Source organism: Macaca nemestrina, chromosome 7 (genome assembly GCF_043159975.1).
Source record: "Macaca nemestrina isolate mMacNem1 chromosome 7, mMacNem.hap1, whole genome shotgun sequence".
NCBI classification, from domain to species: Eukaryota; Metazoa; Chordata; class Mammalia; order Primates; family Cercopithecidae; genus Macaca; species Macaca nemestrina.
This window is the reverse complement of record NC_092131.1, coordinates 84,102,346-84,119,944: the sequence shown is the minus strand read 5'-3', so window position 1 is coordinate 84,119,944 and position 17,599 is coordinate 84,102,346. Positions and strand designations below refer to the sequence as shown.

General features: G+C 48.1%; 2 protein-coding genes across 9 annotated transcripts in view; one reads left to right on the top strand and one right to left on the bottom strand.

The window, feature by feature from the left end:
• The window catches only part of LOC105477849 (neural retina leucine zipper), a 40,046-nt gene extending 32,067 nt beyond the window's left edge, over positions 1-7,979 (bottom strand). For 2 of the 4 annotated variants that reach the window (XM_024791551.2, XM_024791552.2), the window contains exon 1: positions 7,753-7,979. The gene's annotated coding sequence lies outside the window, so the exon portion shown is untranslated. The remainder of the gene's footprint in view (positions 1-7,752) is intronic. The other 2 variants (XR_984957.2, XR_984956.2) reach the window with 2 other exon arrangements.
• Positions 7,822-17,047, top strand: LOC105477848 (DDB1 and CUL4 associated factor 11). 5 transcript variants are annotated; one of them, XM_071100409.1, is made up of 15 exons: positions 7,822-7,955; positions 8,573-8,779; positions 9,971-10,098; positions 10,320-10,447; positions 10,723-10,787; positions 11,110-11,210; positions 11,443-11,589; positions 11,805-11,859; positions 12,202-12,270; positions 12,615-12,672; positions 12,767-12,952; positions 13,872-14,025; positions 14,397-14,549; positions 15,984-16,090; positions 16,189-17,047. In XM_071100409.1, exons 2-15 carry the CDS (start codon positions 8,625-8,627, stop codon positions 16,321-16,323), a joined length of 1,641 nt encoding a protein of 546 aa, XP_070956510.1. In that variant the 5' UTR covers positions 7,822-7,955; positions 8,573-8,624; the 3' UTR covers positions 16,324-17,047. The 5 variants fall into 5 exon arrangements, with proteins under 5 accessions (XP_070956510.1, XP_011732975.1, XP_011732977.1 ...); XM_011734673.3 differs by lacking the exon at positions 7,822-7,955 and adding an exon at positions 8,182-8,323 and having other exon boundaries at positions 8,412-8,756; positions 10,026-10,098; XM_011734675.3 differs by lacking the exon at positions 7,822-7,955 and adding an exon at positions 8,183-8,323 and having other exon boundaries at positions 8,412-8,756.
• The last annotated feature ends 552 nt before the right edge of the window (positions 17,048-17,599 follow it).

Here is a 17,599-nt window from a genome sequence, read left to right as displayed (position 1 = left end):
TCTGGGAGGCTGAGGAGGGAGGATCACCTGAGGTCAGGAGTTCAAGACCAGCCTGGCCAACACGGTGAAACCCCTTCTCTACAAAAATACAAAAATTAGCCGGGCATGATGGCAAGTGCCTATAATCCCAGCTATTCAGGAGAATCACTTGAACTCAGGAGGCAGAGGTTGCAGCGAGCCGAGATCATGCCATTGCACTCCAGCCTGGGGGATAAAGCGAGACTCCATCTCAAAAAATAATAGTAAAATAAAAAATAAAAAGTCACCTATTCCGTGTTTCTCAAACTTAAAAGTGCCTTTGAATCACCTGGCGATCTTGTTAAAATGCAGATTGTCACTTGGCAAGTGTGTAGTAGCCTGAAGATTTTGTTTTCCTTACAAGCTCCTGGGTAATGCTGATGCTGCCAGTCTGGGGGCTACAGTTTTGAGTATCAAGGTCTTAGCCTAAATTCATCTGAAATCAACTTTGGAGAGTAATCAGGAAAAGAGTGCAATGATCTCACATGAGTCAGGAGCATCAGCTTAGGATAACTTCTGTGCAATCTGGATCAGGCTGAGGGAATTATAAACTAAGGTGGGTAGTATGGGAGTCTTTACCCAGAAACAGGGAACAAACTTCAACAAATAAAATGGAATTATTGGGAACTCCCTCAAAGGAAAAACCTAGAAGAGGAAACACCAAGTGTTCTCATAGGAAATGCCAGTGACCAGCCAGAATGTGTAAAAATCTAAAGGTCAGAGTGGAACAGAGGTTATAACAAAGTTAACAATGGAGTATACTGTACTTTAAAACACAGCCGGCCAGGCGCGGTGGTTCACACTTTGGGAGGCCGAGGTGGGCAGATCACCTAAGGTCAGGAGTTTGAGACCAGCCAGACCAACATGGTGAAATCCCATCTCTACTAAAAATACAAAAATTAACCAGGCATGGTGGCACATACCTGTAATTCCAGCTACTCAGGAGGCTGAGGAGGGAGAATCACTTGAACCCAGGAGGCGGAGGTTGCAGTGAGCTGAGATCACACCACTGCACTCCAGCCTGAGCAACAGAGTGAGACTCTCTCTCAAAAAAAAAATAACAAAATTAATAAAATTAAAAAATAATAAAAGACAGCCAAATTCTTAGCTTCATAAATAGCATGTAACTGAATACCATCAGAAGCAGCATAGCACAGACATTAAACACATAGTAGACTCAAGCCAGAGGTGCCTCTCAGTTGCTTCATCTGTAAAATGGAAATGCCTACACCTTACAATCTTGTTGGGAAGATTAAGAGTCAGTGGAATAAAGCACTCAGAACTATTCCTGGCACTGAATAGTCATTTAATACATGTTAGCTATCATCACCTTTCCACTTTATAATGATTAGAGTAGGCCCTGTAAGCGTATATTACATATTGCTGACTCTACAGTTTAAAAGGAACATGAGCAATGTAAATAAAATCTAGGAGAGAAAGAAAAAAGATTTAAAAATAAATCCCTTCAGCTAAGAGGCAGGGACCTGGAGTTCCAGGCACCTTTCTGGCATCTAAATGCACAGGGACAAGAAAGTGTTAGCCTTCAAAATGATTTTTATTAATTAGAATAAAATTGGGCTGCATGCCCTTCAGCTCCAGATAACTGATAAAATATAGTTAACACATTATAATCTTTTTATTTTAAAATAAAACACAGATAAAGAAAACCATCTCAAACAAAGGTATGGCTGAATAAGCTATCATAAAGTGAACACCTTTGGAACATCACCCAGGGAAAGAAACAGAACTTTGCCAGACACCAACCCTGCCCCGCCCCGCCCCTGTTGCCCATCTCTATCACAGCCACCCCTTCCTGCCATAGGGGATACTATGGTGAGTAATAAATACTTCTTTGCATTTTTTTATAGTTTGATCACCTAAATGTAGATCCTTAGACACTATAGTTTAGCTTTGCTCCCATTTAAAAAAAAATTTCGCATGACTTTCAAGTCTCTATCAGTCTACGGATTCCGGATTCCCCCTCCATTCCTTTCTTTTCCTTCAATTAACCCATTAACGAATCCAGACCCAGATGTTCAGTGTCTAAATGCATTAACTCACTAAGGATTGCAAAACAGCCATATTTGAGTTGTCATAACAGTTGCAATAATTTTATAAAATAGACATTTCTATTTCATCACCCTGTGGTATCATTTATACAGGAACAGCAAGATAACTGCTCAATTCTTTATTTGCCATCTTCAAAATAATGATTTGATTTCCTATCAATCCTTCGAAAAGGTAACCAGTTAGTTACACACAAACATTATGAACTCATGGATTTAAACATACTTAGTGTTTATTAAATTGACATTATTAAAATGTTCAAATTGTCCCACATTTGGCTATGGAAGCTAGGCCAAAAACAGCTGAGTCCTTTTGACATGATACATACTCCTTGCTTCCCGGCTATATGGTGTAAGTTGCTCCATGCTCATCGTGTTCATTTCCTTTCCCAAACCTGGAATCAGCCATTTCTCTAAGAAGGTCTGGCTTCTTTCAGGGGGAAATGGCATTTTAAGACCGCAATCTGGATGCTAGGAGTGTTCATTGATATTGGATTGGTCATTGTTTCTAGATCTTTTTGGTGGGTAGCGACAGAAGATAAAACCTCATGAATTCATACTGATATGTTCTATTCAAAATCAGGGCTAAAGGGGTTTCTGGTGTTTTCCTGAGACACGGACTTGCTTTGTTGCCCAGGCTGTAATGCAGTAGTGTGGTCACAGCTCACCGCAGCCTCGAATTCCTGGGCTCAAATGATCCTCTTGCCTCAGCCTCCCGAGTATCTACAGCAGCAAGCCACCACACCTGGCTAATTTTTATTTATTTTTTTTTTTTTTAGAGATGGGGTCTCACTATATTGGCCAGGCTGGTCTTGAACCCCTGGTTTCAAGCAATCCACCTGCCTCAGCCTCCCAAAGTGCTGGGATTACAGGTGTGAGCCACTACCCCGGGCCACTAAAGGGTATTTACTTATATTACATCTGTAGCTCCTACCCTACACACAGAAAAATCTGATTCTTACAGACACAAGATATGAGAGTATTAGAACATCCCATAATTACATAGTGGCTTTCTAGTCAACACATTTTAAGTCCCTAGGTAAATCAGCACACTCTCCATTTCCATCGACACAGAGAATGCTACAAGGCAATGTTTAAACACCTGTATGAGCATCAGTCACTTCCAAAAATGGAACTGTCCCAGGAGCTCTGTGTGGTCACCAGGCTGGGGGCTGCAGTAGAGGAAAGGAGGACAGGATTAGCTAGAGAATGAAAACGCTCCTTTCTTTCTCTCCTCACCAGCCCAGCCTGCCCTCTAGTGGAGATGCTAACGAGCAGGAAACAGGCCAAAACAGGTCATGCAGGAAGTCAACTAGCTGACATTTACTTAGCAATTACCAGAAATTGTCCTAAAACGGGTGCCAAAGGTAGAAAAACCTCTCTGTGGCTTTAAGTGACTTTAAGTGCAACTGGAGGGAGTAGAAGTTACCCAAATGAAAAGTGCTTCACAAACTGTAACCAAGCAACATACCAAATTTCAAAATCAAGAGAGGGCAGGCAAAGTTGAGTATATCAAAACAACTTCACCATAATTATTTTTAAAGATATGTTATTTTATTTATTTCAATAGACACATTGTATACCCTAAGATATAAATGCTCTTACACATTTTGAAAAACATTACAGGTCATAGTGAAATAATCAAGTTCATAGGCTTAAAAATCTTTTGCACGTGGCCAGGCGTGGTGGCTCATGCCTGTAATCCCAGCACTTTGGAAGGCCAAGGCGGGCAGATCACGAGGTCAGGAGATCATGACCATCCTGGCTACAAGGTGAAACCCCGTCTCTACTAAAAATACAAAAATTAGCCAGGTGTGGTGGCGGATGCCTGCAGTCCCAGCTACTTGGGAGGCTGAGGCAGGAGAATGGCGTGAACCCGGGAGGCAGAGCTTGCAGTGAGCCGAGATGGAGCCACTGCACTCCAGCCTGGGCGACAGAGCAAGACTCCACCTCAAAAAAAAAAAAAAAAAAAAAAAAAAAAATCTTTTATACGCAAAAAAATTAATCAATGAATCCAGTGTTGAATCTTATATTCTTTCCCATTTGATGTGAAAGAGGATTTATTTTGGTCATAAAACCTCAGCTATTTTAACATTTACCATGACTTTTAAATGTTTTATTCAATAATGTACAAGTTCCATATTACAAAAGCTTGAATTAAAAGATTTTATTCGCCGGGCGCGGTGGCTCACGCCTGTAATCCCAGCACTTTGGGAGGCTGAGGCGGGCGGATCACAAGGTCAGGAGATCGAGACCACGGTGAAACCCCGTCTCTACTAAAAATACAAAAAAAAATTAGCCGGGCGCGGTTGTGGGCGCCTGTAGTCCCAGCTACTCGGGAGGCTGAGGCAGGAGAATGGCGTGAACCCGGGAGGCGGAGCTTGAGCTGAGATCCGGCCACTGCACTCCAGCCTGGGCGACAGAGCGAGACTCCGTCTCAAAAAAAAAAAAAAAAAAAAAAAAGATTTTATTCAGGTTTGAACTAATTTATAAGAAGAAGAGAAAAGAGAATCAAAAAATGAATAGTTAAGGGGATAAATTTAACAGAAGTTTTTTGTTTGCTTTTCTGGACCTCAGGTGCTATAGCTGTATTAATCATAACCCTTTGTAGAAGCTACACCTTTGTCACCGGTTCATGCAAGCCTTCTCCACTTTGTTTAATGATGTAATGAGCTGGGTATTATTATACTTTTTTTTTTTTTTTCTTTGAGACAGGGTCTCATTCTCGCCCAGGCTGGATGAAGTGCAGTGGCACCATCATGGCTCACTGTGCCTTGACCAGACTCAGTTGATCCTTCCACCTCAGCATCCTGGGTAGCCAAGACTACAGGCCCAGCTCAATTATTATTATTATTTTTTTTTTTTTTGTAGAGACGGGGTTTCATCACGTTGCCCAGGCTGGTCTCAAACTCCTGGGGTCAAGTGATCTGCCTGCCTCAGCCTCCCAAGGTACTGGGATTACAGGCGTGAGCTACCACGCCTATTATACTTTTTAATGAAAAACTGAAACCACATTGTTTTTGCATCTATTACATGTCACCAGAAGAAATTATTATCTTTTTTTTTTTTAACTTGACAATGTAGTTTGCACAATTTCCCATGGTATAAAAATGGAAGGCTACAACAAACCTGTACCAGGAATAAGTACCTTAAAAAAAAAAAACGAAGACTACAACACCATTTTAATAGCTACCTGGTATTTCTGTGTCTATACCACATGGACTATAATTTATTTAACCAATTCCATATTGCAAGATATTTAGATCTTTGTTTCCAGTGTTCTACTTTTATCAGTAATTGCTATGTAGAACACAAATTTTTATGCAGGTCCGGGCTAGATTTCTGGAAGCAGTATTACTGAGTCAAAGGGCAAGACTGAGGGAGTTGGGTAGAGACAGCCTCCCTCTGATAAGAAATTTTCCTGGGAAGGTGCAGAGGTAAAAATAAACAAGGTATTTATTGGCATATTTGCTTGGCAGAATTATCAAAAAATGAGGTTACTAAATATAGACAACCAGGTTTGGAAGTTTGTATTTGAAACAATGAACAATAGTGAGCCATTTGTTGGTTTTCTTTTTTTAGAGACAGGCTTTAGCTCTGTGCCCAGGCTGGAGTACAGTGGAGCAATCATGGCTCACTGCAGCCTCCACCTCATGGGCTCAAGATTCCCTCCTTCAGCCTTCCCAAGTAAGTTGGGACCACAGGCACGCGCCACGACGGCCGGCTATTTTTTTTCTTTTTGTAGACTGGGTCTCACTATGTTGCCCAGGCTGGCCTTGAACTCCTGGCCACAAATGATCCTCCTCCTCGGCCTCCCATGGTGCTGGAATTATAGTCGTGAGCCACTGCACCCGGCTCACTTGTGGGTTCTTAAGCACGAAACGCTGTTAGAGGAGGATTCTTCAACAGATCAACTGGCGGAAGAGACATAGGTGTTTTTTTGTTTGTTTAGTTGGTTTTTTGTGGTTGTTTTTGTTTGTTGTTTGAGTTTCGCTTTTGTAGCCCAGGCTGGAGTGCAGTGGCGTGATCTCGGCTCACTGCAACCTCCGCCTCCCGGGTTCAAGCGATTCTCCTGCCTCAGCCTCTCGAGTAGCTGGGATTACGGGCGCACACCACCACATCTGGCTTTTTTTTTAAGTAGTGACAGGGTTTCACGGTGTTGGCCAGGCTGGTCTCGAACTCCTGACCTCAGTTGATCCACCCGCCTCAGCCTCCCAAAGTGCTGGGATTACAGGGGTGAGCCACCGCGCCCGGCCAATGTTTTAAAAAATGATTCCGTAACATTCTGAGAGAATGCAGGTAAAATCAATCAATAAATAACGATCCCGATTTTCCAGGCTGGAATAACCCAGAAACCACGGAATCTTAAAGTCTCAATAAACGTTAAAGCACAGATAGTAAGTAATCTGGCAATAGAGTATGGGCGCCCAGCATACTGCCTACAGACCGCCTACATAATCAGTGGAGTCCAGTGCAAGTTGAAAATGCCAGGCACTTGCTTTGAAATTATTGATAATTTCAAGACCGTTAACAGTAGAACATTAAACCAAGCATTCAGGACCCTTCTAAGCGCAGAACCCATCAAAGCTAGCCCTGGTGACAAGCTCAGGCCTCCGGGTCTGGAGACTAGAAGACGTCGCCCGAAAGCTGGCCAAACCCTCGCCCTCACTGGGAGAGACCCCAGGAGGGCCCAAGAGGGCCACGAGCCCTCGCTCCCATCGCTGCCCTCAGGAGCGGGCGGAGGGAAGCTCGCAGCTTTCCCAAGGGAGTGCAGGCTGCGGGGACTGAAGTTCAGCTCGGACCCTGGGCCTCTGGGCCGGAGACAGCAAGGTCATTCAACCCCACACACTTCCCCACCCAGCCAGGCCGAGGTTCAGAGATATGGCAAGTCCCGGCCTTGGACTCATGCTTGTTACTCATAAACCCGCAAGAGGGGGCAGGAGGGGGCAGGAGGGGGCAGGAGGGGGCAGGAGGGGGCAGGAGGGGGCAGGAGGGGGCAGGAGGCGGCGCGCGCGCACCCTGGACTCACGGCCGGGGAGGGAAAGGCACTGTGAGGACAGAGGGTCTAGGGAAGGTCTGCAAATCCCGGAGGGCCAAGGGAGCGTCTAAATGGACAGCGGAACCGGAAAAGCTTTGAGAGGAAAGATGCGAGTATTAGGGAACGTCTGCAAAGACAGCGGCAGAAGACCAGGAATTGTCTTAAAAAATTGCCGAGCAGATAAAGGGAGGTCTAAAAGGAGGCCGTCTCAAGAGCAAGGCTTCGAAAAGCTAAGCCCGGAAGGACGGTGTGGAGGCCTACTGGGACGCCGAGCACTCCTTAGGGCAGGACCGACTGGAGCTGCAGCCAGCGACAGGAGAACGGCTCCAGCTCGACGGGGGAAGCAGTGGGCTTAAAGAGGAGGCCCCTGGGCACTGTCTGAAAAGTGCGATGCCAAATGATCTTTAGGGACCGACAGTAAATTGTATCCCTTGCTAAAATACCTCTCGGTAGCGAACCACCAAACGCTTCTTTGTTAAGCCCCGCCTCTCAGCCATTACGTCTAGTTCGGCTGTCTCTGATCCAGGAAGTTGTCAGTTCCCACTTACTCCTCCCCAACAAGAGCTAACAGCCCTCTTCGGGTGAGCACTTTCTCCTCCCCTCAGGCCCCTCGCGCATTCTCCCGCTTACCTATCAATCATCGCGCTCCGCTGTCCAGTTGGCGGGCCAAGGGGGCGGGGCCGTCGTGTGACGTTTGCAGCCCGCCGGCCGGGAAGCCGCGAGATGCGTGACGAGCTAGGCGCGTGACGGAGCAGCGGTTGGCCAACGCAGTGGCTGCAGTCGGTGTAAACAAGGCCTCGCGCCGCTGCGGGTCCTGCGACCGCTCCTGGCTGGTGGGTGGTCTCTCGTGGGGCAGTAACCGCCGGCTTCAGTGGGAGGTGCTTCTCGGCTTCCTCCCCCTCTTGGCGTACACACCCCCGGCGCACCACGTGGGCGTGAGGCAAGGAAGGAGGGGTGTTAGGCCAAATTCTATTTTCATTGGTTGTTATTGCTGCCGGCTTTCGTAAGGAGGCGCTCTGATTGGTCGGTAAGGGGGGGTGCCGAGGGTCTTTGAGTCGTAAGGCTTCTCATTGGTTAGATGAGATAAGCTAGTGAAGCGCTTTCTTCCGCGAGGGATTTCGATTGGTCTGTCAGAGAGGTTACCTGGGAATCCTACACCGCCCAACACCTCTCCCGCTCCCCTGTCCAGGGACTGCGATAGGTGAGTTTGGTGTAGAAAACAAATCTTTCTTCAGTTGGTGAGCTAGGGTAGCGCACTACGGTTCACTCTTGCTTTCTTTGCTTCACAGGATTGGGGAAGGTTTGTGTTCTCGACGCCTTGGTAGTTGGCATAGGCTAAAGCAAAGGGATCTCAGCCCCGAGGGAGGGTCACCCTCCTAGAGATAGCTACTACCCCGTCTCAGGAGACCCTGGTATTTCTAGAGCACGCTTTGCTTTCACCAAACCCAAGGAGGTGACAGGCGGAGCCCTCGCACAGTACCTAAGGATGCTGTGACCAGAAGATGGGATCACGGAACAGCAGCAGTGCAGGATCCGGGTCCGGAGACCCCTCCGAGGGCTTGTCCCGAAGAGGGGCTGGCCTGCGTCGGAGTGAGGAAGAGGAAGAAGAGGATGAAGATGTGGATCTGGCCCAGGTACTGGCCTATCTCCTCCGCAGGTAACTTACCCTCTGGTGTGACCCTACCAGGTGCTACCACAGTGCCTTGATCCCATCTCCAGGCAGGAAAATTACAGAGGTTAGGAAATAGGATTCACTCAGGACAGCTGTTCTGTTTGAGCGGAACAGCCTTTCCCTGCTGGGCACCCATGGCACTCAGCTTCATACCCAGTAAGAGTGGTTCTTACCTAGGGAGGGTCACCAAGAGGACCTGCTCATGTGTTTGAGAGGCTATTCAGGGGATCCTCTCTCTGTGACTACACAAATATAATCTCTTTTCCAAGTAAGTTTGAAAAAAAAAAGGGTGGGGGGAGGTTCCTGGCGGGAAAGCAGTGATATACGGGGGTGAAGAGATGGAAAAGGAGTGTTGAACTTTTTGGTAAGTCAGTTGACACGTGATATGAGGCCACTTCGATGAGGTCACTTCGATTTACTTGAAAAACAAGTTTAATTTGCCCTGACTCTGACTTGTTCTTGAGGAAAGAATGCCTTGAAGGGAGAGACCACCTGGAATTGACTGGAAAAGAGTGCAGCTGCCTTGCTTTCTTTGCTTATGGCTCTTTGAGGAGAAGATGAGCTTAGGGGTCCCATCAGAATATCGTATTCTTTTTTGTTTTTGTGTTTTGTGTTGTTTTTAGTAGACATAGACAGGGCTCACTGTGTTCCCCAGTCTGGAGAACAGTCTATTCACAGGTGTGATCACAGTGCACACCACAGCCCGCAACTCCTGGGCTCAAACAATCCTTGCCTCCCAGTTAGCTAAGACTACAGTTACACACACTACCACACCCAGCTTAGAATATTGTCTTCTGTGGTGGACTTCTCAGGCAGAGGCTCAGAAGGAAATGCTGTGAGAATGTTTAGCTCGTTGAGAGGTCAACTTAGTAGGTCATGTCCACAGCGTATTAGTCTTGCTCTTGCTCTAAGGAAATGCAGTTAGAATGTTTAGCTCTCTGGGAGGTCAACTTAGTAGGTCACGTCCACAGCATGTTGGTCTTACTCTTGCTGTAAGAGTAAGACTCACTTTCCTACTGTGTTTTATAGGAGACCAAAAAATAACAGCCAAGGTCTAATCAGCCTCCAACCTCAAAATGAGTACCAAGTGGTCTAAGAGCTAGATAGCCATTTACTCTGAATTTGGTTGGTTTGGGGGAAGAAGTCCCCTCCTTTATAATGGGGGTCTCTCCACAGAGGCCAAGTGAGGTTGGTGCAGGGAGGAGGTGCAGCAAATTTACAATTCATTCAGGCCCTCTTGGACTCAGAGGAAGAGAATGACAGAGCTTGGGATGGTCGTCTTGGGGATCGATACAACCCACCTGGTAAGAGGAAAAGTCCCTAATGTTGAAAGACTTTTACTGGAAAACCTTTTAGTGATATTTTGAATGATAGGTTACATTGAAAGAAGGTACGATAATTTAAGGAATAAGGAGTCCTTACAGCCCCAGTATATTCAGCCACAGGGGTGGGCTTGGGTACAGTTCTGCTAACTGTCCTCTGAGGCTGGAAGACCTAGGATGAAACTTCTACTTGGTACTCACAGTGGATGCTACCCCTGACACCCGGGAGCTGGAATGCAATGAGATCAAGACACAAGTGGAACTGGCCACAGGGCAGCTGGGGCTTAGGCGGGCCACCCAGGAGCACAGCTTTCCTCGAATGTTGCACCAGGTAGGCCTCTCCACCTCCCAGCCTGGCAGCAGGCCTGCCAAAGCAGCCAGAATCTCTGCCAGCCCCAGAGGAAAAGGAAGTCAACTTTCCAAGAAAGAAGCCTCAAGGGCCGGGGCTGGAGAGTTAACCAGCCCCCATTGGAGTTCTGTGGGACGGACTACGATGTGTTGTGTCCGTTTCTATAACAACAGCAGTGTCTTTGGAGGAGGGGGTTTGATATGGCTGAAGTGGCCCTCTATTTCTGCTAGCAATATTCTCCAATCCCTTCCATTTAGAGAGAACGGGGCCTCTGCCACCGGGGAAGCTTCTCCCTTGGAGAACAGTCTCGAGTGATATCTCAGTGAGTATGGGGCTCGGTGAAGAGACTCTAAGGGCCAAATAGGTCTTATCTCCTAAACTTTGAAGGGGTAGGTGTTAAAGGAGCCTCAGAGATATTAAAGGTTAGGTTAAATGGGGTTGAAACTTTGAGAGTAAGCAAAGTGGAAAAGTGTAAAAAATTGTAGAAATTTGGAGGATGGTGAAATGATTGAAAGACGGGATTGCACTCACAGCCAAAAGGGAAGAATGACTGTTCTGATATTCCAGCTTTGTTAGGATTTTGCTAATTGGGACACTCCTTATCCTAGGCACCGCTTACCCTCACTTTCTCTCTTCTTCCCTAGCTTCTTGCCCAATGATCTGGGCTTCACTGATAGCTACTCTCAGAAGGCTTTCTGTGGCATCTACAGCAAAGATGGTCAAATATTCATGTCTGCTTGCCAAGGTACCAGACCCTGGTCCTATAAACTGTCTTTTCCTGGGACATGGAATGTTCCCCCTGACTGAGGCTAGAAAGCCACAGATGGGGAGCTCAGACCTGGCTTAAGGATGCTTAGTCAGAGCATGTTTCCCATGATAAAGGGAAGACTCCACAGATACACTGAGTGGGAGACGTCTAATCTAGGAAAGTTACAAGGAAAGTGTTCCATAATTCTGCCTGATCTCTACTTATACAGACCAGACAATCCGACTGTATGACTGCCGGTATGGCCGTTTCCGTAAATTCAAAAGCATCAAGGCCCGCGACGTAGGCTGGAGCGTCTTGGATGTGGCCTTCACCCCCGATGGGAACCACTTCCTCTACTCCAGCTGGTCTGATTACAGTGAGTATGCACCAGGCTTCCACTGACTCTCCAGCCTGGGACCTGAGGTTTCCATGTGCCTGTCCCCTCTGAGCCAGGATCCCTCACTTTGTCCTGGGAAAATCATTCCCAAAGTGCTCCAGTACCCTTGTCCTCTGTTTGACCCCTTCCCTAGCTTCACTTCCACTCTCCTTCCCCCATCCCTGAAAGATTCTTGTTTTTTTTGCTTCTCTTAGTTCATATCTGCAATATCTATGGTGAGGGAGATACACACACTGCCCTGGATCTCAGGTACTGGCTTCCCTTTCTGGTCAGACTCATCAGAAACTTCTCAAGGGAAGCTCTTCAGGAGCAAACCTCTTGAGTTGGAAGTTCTGCTTAGGGGAAAAAGTATACTGATGGGTCTGTGTGCATTCCTGGGAGGGAAGCACCATCTTGTCAGCCAGAGGACTGGGTAAAATAGATGCTTGCGGGATGATTTCTGGGTTCTCACTGAGGATCTGCATTGTGGTACATGTTAGCCAGACTTCTTTTTTCCCCTGGGGATGTGCCTCACAACCATTGTCAGATTCTATGTAGATTAACAAAAGCTGAAGGGAAGTCCACTTAACCCAGCTCCTTCTTTGCTTTCAGGCCAGATGAGCGTCGCTTTGCTGTCTTCTCCATTGCTGTGTCCTCAGATGGACGAGAAGTACTAGGAGGGTGAGTGCTTATGGGGTATGTTTCCCTCAATAACAAGATGGGGGTTCTGCCAGAGATGAGCTCTGCTGTTACACAGATGGCACTGGCAGCTGCAGAGAACAACCAGACCTTCTCCAAGGTCAGGATTTACAGGTTGCTTCACCCCTTGCTCTCCATTTTCCCAGCACAAGATGGGAGGTGTCAAGCCTCCTTGAAACACAGCTAACTTTTCCCCGACTTCCTATATAAAAAGAGCAAAGGACTTGACCCAGAGCAGGATTTCTCAGTGGAACTCTCTAGAGCATATACCATATTGGTCCTCTCGATCATGGCTCCAGGACCCTCCTTTATCCCTTCCCTTTCAGGGCCAATGATGGCTGCCTGTATGTCTTTGACCGAGAACAGAACCGGCGCACCCTTCAGGTATGGCTCCTGAGAGAGAGCCTCTGTTTCCTGGTCTTTGGCTTATTATAAGACCTAGAAAGAGGTCTTATATACTGGCCTCCTTTTCGCCTAGATTGAGTCCCATGAGGATGACGTGAATGCAGTGGCCTTTGCTGATATAAGCTCCCAAATCCTGTTCTCTGGGGGAGACGATGCCATCTGCAAAGTGTGGGATCGACGCACCATGCGGGAGGATGACCCCAAGCCTGTGGGTGCACTGGCTGGACACCAGGATGGCATCACCTTCATTGACAGCAAGGTGGGCCAGGATGCAGGACTGCACAGCCAGGCCACTAAGGTTCTGGTTGCCCAGGAGGGCATGAAAGTGGACTGGTGTGGGAATTTAACAAGCCCCTTATTGACCAAGGTTTGTAAGAGTTGGAGTTTAGGGAAGGGGCTCAAGCCAGGGAACATGAATTCCATCTGTACTCACCAGTCCTCAAGGAGCAAGGCAGGGCTTTCCATACAAGAAAAATTGAATACCGGCCAGGTATGGTGGCTCACACCTGTAATCCTAGCACTTTGGGAGGCCAAGGTGGAAGGATCACTTGAGCTCAGGAGTTCCGGACCAGCCTGTGAAACCTAGCGAGACCTCGTCTCTATTTATTTAAAAAAAAAAAAAGTTAAGGCTGAGCGCTGTGGCTCACGCCTGTAATCCCAGTACTTTGGGAGGCTGAGGCGGGTGGATCACGAGGTCAGGAGATTGAGACCATCCTGGCTAACACGGTGAAACCCCATCTCTACTAAAAATACAAAAAAATTAGCTGGGCATGGTGGCGGGTGCCTATAGTCCTATCTACCCGAGAGGCTGAGGCAGGAGAATGGCGTGAACCTGGGAGGCGGAGCTTGCAGTGAGCCGAGATCGCACCACTGCATTCTAGCCTGGGTGACGCTAGAGCAAGACTCCATCTCAAAAAAAAATTAAAAAAGGAAAAATGAAAGACAGTCTGATTCAGGCTGGAATAGAAAAGCCAGCCAGTACCCTGGGCAAGGAAAGAAAAACCTAGCCAGGTGGTAGGATCTGAGGCAGAACACTGAAAATGAGTTCGCCTGGATGAAGAGAGGCAAGCAAAACCAGAGGCCAGAGTTCTTCCACTCAACTAGAGAACAGGAACTAGACTGACAGGCGCCGACATTTGCAAGCTCTGATGCTTCACTATCCACCTTTGAATTCATAGGGTGATGCTCGATATCTCATCTCCAACTCTAAAGACCAGACCATCAAACTCTGGGATATCCGACGCTTTTCCAGCCGGGAAGGCATGGAAGCCTCACGCCAGGCTGCCACACAGCAAAACTGGGACTATCGCTGGCAGCAAGTGCCCAAAAAAGGTGAGAATGGAGGTACAGGCACAGTGGATTTGTCTGTAGCCTTGGAGCCCTGGAGGATCTCCCCCTCAGCCCTCTTTACCAGGCATTAACTCTTTATTTGCTAAATACAAATGGAATGGCCAGAGGTTCCTAGGATTGGGGCCTGGGTGGGGGTCACTCAGAATCCACAATACCGAAGTATTTGAGTATAATGATTAACCAGCAGGGCCATATTGGAGACTGTCCACTGACTATTAGGTGGAGAAAGAGCCACCACTTGAAGGTTGGAAAGGCATTTGTCTCTGGGCATCAATCCTTGCTCAGGACTGCTGGTACGAAACAATCCCAAAGCAGATTCCCTAACCTAGGGCTTACTCTGCATCCCTACCCAGCCTGGCGGAAGCTGAAGCTCCCAGGGGACAGCTCCTTGATGACCTACCGGGGCCACGGAGTGCTGCACACCCTTATCCGCTGCCGGTTCTCCCCCATTCATAGCACCGGCCAGCAGTTCATCTATAGTGGCTGCTCCACCGGCAAAGTGGTTGGTAAGGACTGTGTCAGAACAGGGGGCCTCAGGAAGGGCAGGAATGACTCCTTGCCGTTCCACCTATAACGACCAGTGACCACCTTAAAAAAACCCAGTGACGGCTACAGGTAAAATCTAACTTAGCTTGGAAGCTTAAACAGAGAAATAGAAACCATTCTATTTTTCAGTGTTTTAAATTAAGAAAAGGAACATAGAATTCTAGACAGTAAATATAATAGATTGCCAAAAATATAGTTGGTTCTGTTTTTCAGCCAGTCAAGGAAAGAGGTTGCAGATGAAAGGTAGGAGGGAACAGAGACAAAATGACACAGGAAGATGGTAGCAAGTAGTAAAGGGACATGCAATCGCTGAAGCAGAAAAGCACAGAAAGAAATAAGCTGGGCGCAGTGGCTCATGCCTATAATCCCAGTGCTTTGGGAAGCCAATGAGGGCAGATCGCTTGAGCCTAGGAGTTTGAGACCAGCCAGGGCAACATGGAGAAACCTCTTCTCTACAAAAAATGGCTGGACGTGGTGGCACAGGCCTGTAGTCCTAGCTACTTGGGAAGCTAGGGTGGGAGAATCACCTGAGCCCAGGAGGTCGAGCCTGCAGTGAGCCATGATTGTGCCACCGCACTTCAGCCTGGGTGACAGAGTGAGAAACTGTCTCAAAAAAAAAAAAAGGTTGGGCACAGTGACTCACACCTGTAATCCCAGCACTTTGGGAGGCTGAGGCAGGCGATCACCTGAGCTTAGGGGTTTGAGACCAGCCTGGCCAACATGGTGAAGCCCCGTCTCTATTAAAAATACAAAAATTAGCCAGGGGTGATGGCAGGCGCCAGTAATCACAAGCTACTTGGGAGGCTGAGGCAGGAGAATCACTTGAACCTGGGAGGCAGAGGTTGCAGTGAGCTGAGATCGTGCCACTGCATTCCAGCCTGGGCAATAAGAGCGAGACTCCGTCTCAAAAAAAAAAAAAAAAAAAGAAAAAGAAAAGGAAAGAAAAAAACCACAAGCACAGCTGCAGATATAAGGAGTCTAAGGCAGTGCTATCCCCAGAGAGACACTCACAGACCCATAACAAAAGAAAGATGCACCCTGTCCAGACAAGGTGCAGCAGGTGCACACTCCCCCAGACAGCTTGGTGTTCACTTTTGTGGTGCCTTCCATATCTTACTAAAATCTTTAAAGCCACTGCATTTTCTTAACTGTAGCCCCTATGAAATTTAGCTAAGGGCCAGAAATACCCACACCCACACAAACCATACCCTCAACCCAAGGTAGGGAAAGGAACAGGGATAGAAGCAGAAATAACACAGTCTGCTCGTGTGGGCTTTGCTCCCATGGGAACATGGGAAGTTGCCTGAGAGGTCAGTGGTGCTACTCACAGGGAGGTGAGGGATAGTTTAGAGGTCTCGTGGTGGTCCCTCTCCACTCTTGCCTGTCCTGGACAGTGTACGACCTTCTCAGTGGCCACATTGTGAAGAAGCTGACGAACCACAAGGCCTGTGTGCGTGATGTCAGTTGGCACCCCTTTGAAGAGAAGATTGTCAGCAGTTCGGTGAGGTTGCAAGGGTTGGGGGTGCTGGCACATGTCTGGGGCTTGGACTTGGGGTGGGGGCAGCACCTCCTGACTACTTGCCACCCTCTGCCCTGCAGTGGGACGGGAACCTGCGTCTGTGGCAGTACCGCCAGGCTGAGTACTTCCAGGATGACATGCCAGAATCCGAGGAATGTGCCAGCGCCCCTGCCCCAGTGCCCCACTCCTCTACAGCCTTTTCCTCACCCCAGTAGATCCGACCTCCAGCCCCATACAGGGTGAACCTCTTGATAAGCTCTCTGCCTCCTCCTCCCTTTCTCCCCTGTGGGGAATGTTTGGAGGAATCACTGGCATTGGATGGGGAGAAACAGAAGCCCGGGCTCTGAGCCTCAGCTGAGCCCTGGAAGATCCTCCCCATGGGGCAGAGTGGTCTTCTTACATGCTCACACCCAGTCAGCCTGGGTCCCTATCTCTGGCCAGAGTTTGGCAGGACTGCCATTATCTGGGGTGTGGCCTCTGCCAGCAAGAGAAGTGTCCTGGGTGTTTTTAATCATGTTTGAGTGTTAGGGGTTGGATTCTAGAGTAGATGTCTGAGGCCACATCTGAACAGACCTGTCAGCCAGGCCTGTTGCTCAGGTCTTCACGTTGAGGATTCGACTGGCCAAACACAGTACAGGTGTCCTGGCCTTTCTTCCTGAGGTCTCTAGGGGAGGGGCATGGGTAAGGGTGTTTCCTCAGCACCCTCCTGGGGTGGGGATTATGTCTGCTGTCATGTCTGGGTCTTTGGGGTAGGACGGGCTGTGGTATGAGAGGTAGGAGTCTCCACAGGGCTCTGTGTGGCCCCTCATAGGGCAGGTCCTGCCCTCTGAGAAGGTCCCTTCATGCTCGAGGCACACAGCTTTAAGGAAGTAGGTTGAAGTAGGACTCCTTTGTCCTCTCACTGGCTTTGGCTCCCTCAATAAACTGCGTGGGAACCTGGCTCAGTGTCTGTCTCTCTCTCTCACTGTCTCTTTCCTATCTGAGATCTTCCATCTCACTTCGGGAAAACACAGTTTCAACAGTCTTCAGATGCGATCCTGTGTAGGAGAAAATACCCTTCTGGTGCCCCATGAAAAAGGGAAATACCAAAACCATTTGTTCACTGAGCCTTGCAACAGGTGCTCCCTCACCAATTTCAGAAGCTTCCCTGCAAGTAGATACCGAGAGAGCACACTTTCCATCAGAGCCTGATAATACCACATCACCTCTGCTCTGAAGCCGGGCCTGGAGCTGTGCAGTCTTTGGAAGAGGTAGCCCATGAACACAGAGCCTGAGAGAAGCAAGTCAGCCCTGATGCCAGGCCCCAGTGGGCGCCTCACACTCAACCTCATACCCCAGAGCAAACCGATAGTCAGGGAGAGGGCTAGAGCTCACACCCAGCTCTGAATAGATCTTCCCCGACAACATTTCGTGCCCTCTGAGGCAGTTTTTAAATGATAGTACACATATCCAGGGATGTTCACAGGCTTTCACAGCAAGGGTACCTATTGC